The sequence below is a fragment of the Salmo salar genome, chromosome ssa29 (assembly GCF_905237065.1).
Source record: "Salmo salar chromosome ssa29, Ssal_v3.1, whole genome shotgun sequence".
NCBI lineage: Eukaryota > Metazoa > Chordata > Actinopteri > Salmoniformes > Salmonidae > Salmo > Salmo salar.
The window spans coordinates 16,392,777-16,401,905 of record NC_059470.1 but is presented as its reverse complement, the minus strand read 5'-3'; the positions used below and the strand labels follow the sequence as shown (position 1 = coordinate 16,401,905).

Genomic DNA, 9,129 nt, shown 5'->3' with positions numbered 1-9,129 from the left:
TCTGGTTCATTCTTGGGAGCAATTTGCAAACACCTGAAGGTACCACGTTCATCTGTACAAACAATACTATGCAAGTATAAACACCATGGGACCACGCAGCCATCATACCACTCAGGAAGGAGACGCGTTCTGTCTCCTAGAGAGGAACGTACTTTGGGACAAAAAGTGCAAATCAATCACAAAACAACAGCAAAGGACCTTGTGAAGATGCTGGAGGAAACAGGTACAAAAGTATCTATATCCACAGTAAAACGAGTCCTATATTGACATAACCTGAAAGGCCGCTCAGCAAGGAAGAAGCCACTGCTCCAAGACCACCATTAAAAAGCCAGACAACGGTTTGCACATGGGGACAAAGATCATACTTTTTGGAGAAATGTCCTCTGGTCTGATGAAACAAAAATAGAACTGTTTGGCCATAATGACCATTGTTTTGTTCGGAGGAAAAAGGGGGAGGCTTGCAAGCTGAAGAACACCATCCCAACCGTGAAGCACGGGGGTGGCAGCATCATGTTGTGGGGTGCTTTGCTGCAGGAGGGACTGGTGCACTTCACAAAATAGATAGCATCATGAGGTAGGAAAATTATGTGGATATATTGAAGCAACATCTCAAGACATCAGTCAGGAGGTTAAAGCTTGGTCGCAAATGGGTCTTCCAAATGGAATGACCCTAAGCATACTTCCAAAGTTGTGGCAAAATGGCTTAAGGACAACAAAGCCCTGACATCAATCCTATAGAAAATTTGTGGGCAGAACTGAAAAAGCGTGTGCGAGCAAGGAGGCCTACAAACTTGACTCAGTTACACCAGCTCTGTCCGGAGGAATGAGCCAAAATTCACCCAACTTATTGTGGAAAGCTTGTGGAAGGCTACCCGAAACATTTGACCCAAGTTAAACAATTTAAAGGCAATGCTACCAAATACTAATGACCCACTGGGAATGTGATGACAAAAAAAAGCTGAAATAAATAATTCTCTCTACAATTATTCTGAAATTTCACATTCTTAAAATAAAGTGGTGATCCTAACTGACCTAAGACGGAATTTTTACTAGGATTAAATGTCAGGAATTGTGAAATAACTGAGTTTAAAAGTAGTTGGCTAAGGTGTATGTAAACTTCCGACTTCAACTGTACATATTACCTGAACTACCTTGACGAACCGGTGCCCCCTTACATTGACTCTGTACCGGTACCCCTGGTATATAGCCTCGCAATTGTTATTTTACTGCTGCTGTTAAATTATTTGTTACTTTTATTTTCTATTTAACATGTTTTTCTTAAGGGCTTGTAAGTAAGCATTTCACTGTAAGGTCTACACCTGTTGTATTCAGCGCATGTGACATATACCATTTGATTTGTTTGTATCAAGAAATAATCGTATTTATATGCCTAGCAATCAACAAAAGTACATTGTCGAAAGCACACGTTTACAAGCCCCAGTCACCAATGACAGCTCCAAAAAGCCCCCTATGGTGAACAACATGTGAACGAGAAGCTCGTAGAATCATGACTCTTTCGAGTCCGTTGGCCAATAGGGGGTCCTGTGTGTTCTTAGGATTACTGACTCAAATTAACAAAATTAGTCATAAGATTCATTCTTTTAACTGAACAAGACAAAAAAAATCTAAGTCCATTAAAAGAGAACTACTTCTCATTAGTAAACAATACAACTGAACAGATGAACAGCAATGATTTTTACTCTAACATGTTGCCCCAAAAAATATATATCTTAAAGCCACGCCCCTACTAAGCCACGCCTCCACTCCAGGGTTCCTTCAGGAACCAATTGCTACATTGAACCATTAAAAGGTTCCTCAAAAACCCCTCGACTAACCGAAGGTGCAAACATGAACCATTGACTAGCAATGGTTCCTTGAGGACCTCCATTGGTTCCTTGAGGATCTCCAGGTTTCCTCGAGTCACCACTAATTCTCTCTTAGGCTGATACAGAGAGACTCATCCATGCTTTTATTACAAGCAGGCTTAACTACTGTAATGCTCTCCTGTCTGGTCTACCCAAGAAAGCCATTAGTCAACTGCAAAACATACAGAATGCTGCAACACGGGTACTGACCAAGACCAGAAGGAGAGCACATATTACACCGGTTTTAATGTCTGCACTGGCTGCCTGAGTTTTAGAATGAATTTAAAGATGCTTCTATTGGTTTTTAAATAAATCCACGATTGTGCACCCCAATACATGTCAGACATGCTTTTAAATTATTAACCCAGTAGGTCCCTCTGACACTGGACTTTTAACTATCCCAAAGCCTAGGACCAAGAGGCATGGAGAGACAGCCTTTAGTTATTATGCCCTGGAATAGCCTTCTAGAGAACCTGAGGGGGGCAGAAACTGTGGACATATTTCAAAGAGATCTTGAAACACACCTTTTTTAGCTTTGTTTTTCCTTCATTTAGTTGTTATTATTCCTTTTTTTAAATCCTCTTATGTTTGTTGTGTAGTAAATATTTCAGTTTTTATTGTCAATGTTTTTTGTTGTTGTTTTTCTTTCTGTAAAGCACATTGCGTTGCATTTCATGTCTGAAATGTGCTATATAATGACGCTGGATTTGATTTGATTTGAAGAGTGTAAAGTACCAGAAAGGATTCCTCTATGCTTACAAGCCCAATAACCCGTATTTGGTACTGTATAGAACCATTTGTTTTTAGTGTGTTCCGATAGGAAGGAAGAATAGGAAGGGGAAGGGTTAATTTGCGGCTGGGGAAACCTGATGCTAATTAAGTCGTTGGAATGTCACATACTAGCATTCTATTCCAGAAGCCTTCAGAGTGGGTCAGACATGGAGTGAGGGGAGCGATGCACGTTTCAAATTGTTTTCTTATCTTATTGACGACGTTCAAAAAGGGCATCCACACCAAATACCAAAGCCACAGGTAATGTTCCCTATTGTTTTGTCTGTTGGAGTTTACTTTGTCATATCTGGATTTCAGGTAGCCTACTTTAACTGTTATAGTTAAACAAGAAAATACATGGGGGGAAACCAGCCTAAACCAAATCTAATTTAATCAAATAAGCATATCTATCCAAAATGTGAGATTTTTGCGCATTGGTGTCATAAGAGCGAAAAGATGCTGAAGTTTAAATCGTTTTCATTTTCTCCAGGGAGATAAGCAAATGCAAAATGGCATTGTCCAGAACAGTGCTGTTGTTATTGGTGTACTCGTTATCATTACATGACACAGTAAGAGGTGTCGCAGAGATATGCCGGGGGACGCACTGCCACGGTGGCGAGACTGGGGATCCCAGACCCTGCGTCGGAGCCCACTGCCTGGGGGGTAGATCATCCAGACCACCGCGGCAATATAATCCAACAACACATGGCAGATCGGGACAGACAGTCCCCAGCCAGCACCATGTGTACCACAGCTCTCAGTCAAGAGGAGACACCACAGACACGTATGTTGTTCAACCACAGCGCGGTAGGCACAGTGACAGCGCTAGGGAAAGCGCAAGGATGCAAACTTCTGAAGTTTTCGGTGCAGGATGTACTGGAGCGGATTGCGTTACTCCTCAGAAACAGCTCCAAGCTTTTAACGACACCAGAGACTGTAAAGGGATCGAATGTAAATTGCCACTAAGGATACGGCCAAAGCCCCGTCCAAAATATTGTGTGGGAGAGGGCTGTCAGGCTGATGACGCCGCAGCTTCCAGCCAGCCTTCCCCTGTCCATATGCCGGACAGAGCTGCTCAGTTTCTGGGAGAATTTCCAGAGTTTGGATATCCTGCATCTGAACTTGGCAGTGCGCCTTTGGGAGTGCAGCTCACATGTGACATTAAACCAGGTTAGTATATACCCACACATCAATTGTATATGAAATATATTATTATTAGTGTTATAATGCATTCAAATACTACACAGTAACGGAAAATTGTAAATTATATGGTCATTTGGGGTATTATAAACAGTCAAATACGCTGAAACATTTTACTGCACCATACTGTAAATTATGGTGCATTGTGGGAAAATATTGTGTGCATGGCAAAACATTGCTGTATTTCGTATGGTACTGTTATTCCACCCCACAGAATACAGTACCATACCATATCTTCGGTGCACATAGGGTATATTTGTTGCACCCACGAGCATCAGTTTGAATGGGCAGCAAGTATTAAAACTTGACCATGTCCTTTTGGTCTGTTTTGTAGTGATGGGAGTACAAAGCTTCTTGAAGCATTGAGATTTTCCATCCAATTGTGTTGAACATAGGTTCATTATTCAGGGCTTTGATCAACACAGTATACACTACTGGCACCTGCTGGTCAAAATAATTTAGAGCTGCCAAATGATTATAGATGATGTCCCATAGGGTGAGCGTAGCCTTTGTCTTCTACCAAATAAATACCAAACCAACCAGGTGGTTGTTCAGCAAAACTTCAGACATCATTGATCACATGCTTCTGATAAAGTGATACAGTCATCTGCACACTGCTTTGTGATTTCAATGCATGCCTGGAGCTCCAGCATTAAATGTAACATCACTGCTGTTTTGCCCTGTAGTCGATGCCAGTTTGGAAGCCTTTGGTAAGACCTCTAGAAGTGCAAGTGATATAAATACCCAAATATTAATTAATATACTGTAATGTGTAAACACTTTACCTAGCAGCCAACATGCTTACACCAATCCCTTAACCCCCCCCCCCCCAATGAATTTCATTATTCCATTCATTTACCTTTTTTGTTTTTACAGTATAATACAGTACATTTTACAGTATTGTACTTTGTGTAATTACACAGTACTTGCTTTGATGCCGTATTTATATTACATTAGGTGTACCAGGAAATACAGAATTTTACTTGCCACGAGCTGCCTGTAATCTACTGTCAAATCCACAGTAACACCTTTACAGTGTAGGCTATCTATTAAGAAAAACCTAATTGACAGATGAGGGAAGATACATAGTGTGTAAAGGGGTTCCAACGAGTGCCAGATTGAACTCCGTGGATGTGTGCATAATTTAGAACCCCTTTACACAATGCGTTTGCAAAATAACCAAAGTAGTCTTATTCCAAAACACGCGGTTTTGACAGCGATTTATTGTCTGGTAGGCTACATAGATTTTTGTTTAGAAATGACATGGTGAAATGGAAATCACATAATATCCCGTTTATTACTTTTAATTCATTTGGGATTCATTTAAACATGCAACATTAGGCATCATTGCTACCATCTTCTTGTGTTTGAGACCCAAGATGATGCATGCATTGACTGCAGGCCAGTTGAACTAGAAAAATGTCTGACAGTCAAGAAAACTTAGAATGCTTTGATGTCTATAAAAAGCCTGGATAGGAAACTTCCATTACTTGATGTTGGACTTTTAGATTTTGTGCCAAAATAGTTTAACAAAAATAAAAAAAAGTATTTCATCTCCAAAAGTGATGTATTGTATTATCATAATTTCACAGTATATTTAATTTAGCATTAACCACAATTTCAGTAATGATTTGCTGAACTGTTTTGAAGTCTAATCTTCTTAGAGTAGAGGAGCACATTTATTAGTACTTGATTCCAGTTTAATAGCTAGCTATACATAGGATGTGGAACTATCTCTGACTACTCCACACTTTAAACCCTGCCCTATTCCATCTCACAGGGGAGAACGAGGTGCCTTCAGAGGATGCCCTCATCTTACACCTCCAACTGGCTAAGGGGCAGGAGAAGCTGGTAGAGGCCCTTCAGGCTCAGCAGACGATCATCCGCGACCTGCAGCAAAAGCTAGCTGAACAGCAGGGGGCGCTGTTGGCCCAGCAGCGGGAGATCCTGGAGCAGCAGCGGCGCATGTACGAGCAGATGGACGTGGTCAAGGCACAGTATGGCCTGCTCTCTGACACTGTCAAACAGGTGTCCTTCCAAGGCCTCCAAGGGGAGCTCCAGAGCTACTTCGAGAGCCACCTGGCAGGCCTCCAGAGCCAGGCTCGGAGCCACCTGCAGAAGTCCTATGCCATTCGCAAGGACATGCACATGGATGTAGATGCTAAGTTGATGGATGTGGTCGGGGAAGCCCACCTTCCGCACCCCCTGCTGGGGTGTGGCGCCCCGTGTGGACCGGAGGATTACTGTGACTTCCAGAGGGAGCCGCCGCAGTGTGAGAAGTGTACCATGTGCCCACCTGGTTTCTTCCTGGTCTCCCAGTGCTCTCCCAATGCAGACAGAATATGCCAGGACAGAGACGAATGCCTTGAATTACCAAACCTATGTGGACAGGGAGTGAAGTGCCTCAACACTCCAGGTAAGGCTTACAACATTTCTAATTTGTAATTAGACATGATATCCATCCTGGTTCCAGAAGTCCTTTTACTGAATAGCCAACTAAGAGTATCAAGCAATTTGGCATATGCTCATATTTCTGATCTCCTTCTCTTTGTCATTGTTTGATGCTGAGCAGGAGGGTTCAGGTGCCTGGGCATGTCGGAAAGGGAGGCTGCTGCTGGAGTATGTGGTCATGACTACTTCTACAACCAGGAGCTTCCGGAGTGCCAGGCTTGTTCTGACTGCAATGGAGACCCCATTGCCATCCCCTGTACAGCCACCAGTGATTCTGTCTGTGGACCCTTCACAGACAACCTGATGTCCCAGTCCTGGGGCGCCACCGTGACCTTGCCCCCAGCCAGGGCCCCTGGCAGCCACATCTTCCCTGGCCTCCAGCTCAATGTCCAGATCAAAGAAGCCAGCGACTTGCTGTCCAACCACGACGGCCGGCTAACCTTCCAGCAACACGGCTTGATGTGGCTGGACCATAACTTTGCCCTAAAGCACAATTGCAGGAACTTCCTCCAGGTGGGCATGCGGCTCAACAGCAGTCAAGAGGAGGAAGGCCACGACCTCAGTGGGGTCCGCATTGAGCAGCCAGACGGGAAGTACTTCCAGGGCGTTAGCGTTAGTGGCAGCGCAGAGGTCGAGCCCAACTACATGCTGACACTGTTCCTGAAGAGTCCCAACCAGCATTGCAACCAGAGTAAGGATCTGCATGTCTACGAACTCAACGGGCCTTCCTTCAGCCTGCTCTGGCTGTCCCACGATACTGGAGCCGTGGCCATGACAGCACAGATGTCAATGTCGGCCCACTACCAGACCAACTACCGTCCAACCTTCCGCATCACCTCCGTCTCTGACCCTTACATGGTGGGGTTGACCCACGACAGCCGCGGGGTGCGCTTCACAGAGAGTGGCGTGGTGAAATTTGTCCTACAGCAAGCGCTGTACTCCATGGGCCACACCTGCATCCGAGAGGGCTTCTCTCTGGTGGCCTATGCCAACCGCAACGGGACCAACCAGGAATTGATGCAGGCATTCAAGTCGGGCGTCAACTACAGGGACACATCAATCACCCTGTCTGGGGCTGTCAGGGTGGATAGTGGGCACTCGCTTAGTTTCGAGATCCTATCCCCATCCCAGTGTAATATCCGCTACTTTGGAGACAGTACTGGGATCAGTATACTGAGCCTTATCTGGATCCCCTCAGCTGTCTCCTCTGCCCTGACTGCCACAGTGTCCAGGACAGACCTTCCCTCTGGAGTCGTCCGCAACAAAGCCCTCCTCTTCCAGCAGGTCAGCCCAGAATCAGACCAAGTGCGCCTGGCCCGTTCTGGGGAACCCAACGCCCAAAAGAACTTTGTCTTCCGGGGGGAGGGGACCGCTAACGTGGCCCTCAACCTGAAGCTGATCCATTCGTGTAACGTGGTGAAGCTCACTCTGCACCGGCACGGGGGCAGCGGGGAGGGTGGACAGGCTATACCCGTGGCCCAGCAGATGTCTGGGCACATGCCTGAGGGCAGCGAGTGGGCCAATGTGGGCCTGAGGGCCTCCTTCCAGGTCCAGAACGGTACAGCCATCTATGTGACACTGGACTGCGTACGTGGTCGTGTTAACCAGATCACCCACAAGGGAGGCACTAACATATCCATCCTCTGGGTGGCGTTGTGATCCAAAAAGAGGACCTTTTTTGTTGTTGACTCTGTCACATTTTGTCAACACGTTTTAGAAACAAACATGGTTTCGCACAATTTCAAATTACAGAGCAAATTTGGAACCTCACTTAACTTCACAGGTGCTTCCAAGGTAGAGGAACTTTTTTGAAATGGAAGGTTGTGTTTTGTCTGATAACATTTTTGTCATGTTAATGTTGTCTGATACTTTGTTGATTCATTGATTATTTTTGGATGACAAGTACTGATTTTGCTCGAAGTACTTCGGCTGGTTGAGCAGTGACCAATTATTTTGTATGGAGTAAGCTGAATGATGTGTGTGTGTGTGTGTTTATAATGTTTGTTATCTTATTCCATCAATTTCCTGAACATGAATATGAAATGTTGCCTTTCTATGCGTGTGTATTACAGAGTATTTTGATAAAAGAGCATTTAAATATTTTAAAATGTATTATATTTAACTTTCACCAAGCGGTTATTTTTATTTCATATTTTCAATGATAACTTATTCTGAATGTTATGTCACTTAAAATAATAGTAGTGTAAAATTGGAAAAAAATTATATCGACATACTATTGGAAACAATACCTTACTTCATAACCAGAATTGTACTTCAATCTTTTTCGATAAAACAAACAAACAGTTGTCAATACTGTACTTCTAGGATACATGTATGTCAAACAATACAATTATGTTACAAATATTTATGTGACCATGGAACTACAGTATAAGTGTAGTATACATTACATTTACTTACATAAATGGTGTAGGGAAAGTTTATCCTCAGATTATTATAATTTTTACATTTGATAATTCACGCAAATCAGGTTTTATATAGCAACAATATGTTAACCGTAAACTGCATAATGTATGTTATGCTTTAGCCTCAATACTCTTGGCCCTGTGGAAGTGCTGCCTATGCATAGCATTCTTAATTGCCTTTGTGCATGTTCTGTCCCCCAAACAATTAGACACAATGAAGTGTTTCAGCAATTTGGCAGCAAAGCGGACGGTCATTGAAATACTTATGGTTTATTTTCACTTCGCTATGCAATGCTTGGTGATTTGTTTTACTCCACATGTATTGTAGAACAACAATGAGTGTATTATTCTTTTCAAAGCCAAATAAAATTCACAAATATTTTGTAAGATGTTGATTTTCCCTCTTGCTTTAAAAAAAA

At 43.3% G+C, this 9,129-nt stretch overlaps 1 protein-coding gene across 1 annotated transcript; it reads left to right on the top strand.

The window, feature by feature from the left end:
• The first annotated feature begins 2,704 nt into the window (after nt 1–2,704).
• Nucleotides 2,705–9,097, top strand: nell3 (NELL (neural EGFL like) family member 3). Its single transcript, XM_014181022.2, has 4 exons — nt 2,705–2,897; nt 3,127–3,806; nt 5,617–6,252; nt 6,409–9,097. The coding sequence occupies exons 1-4, from the start codon at nt 2,755–2,757 to the stop codon at nt 7,944–7,946; spliced, it is 2,997 nt and encodes a 998-aa protein (XP_014036497.2). The 5' UTR covers nt 2,705–2,754; the 3' UTR covers nt 7,947–9,097.
• Nucleotides 9,098–9,129: the final 32 nt, after the last annotated feature.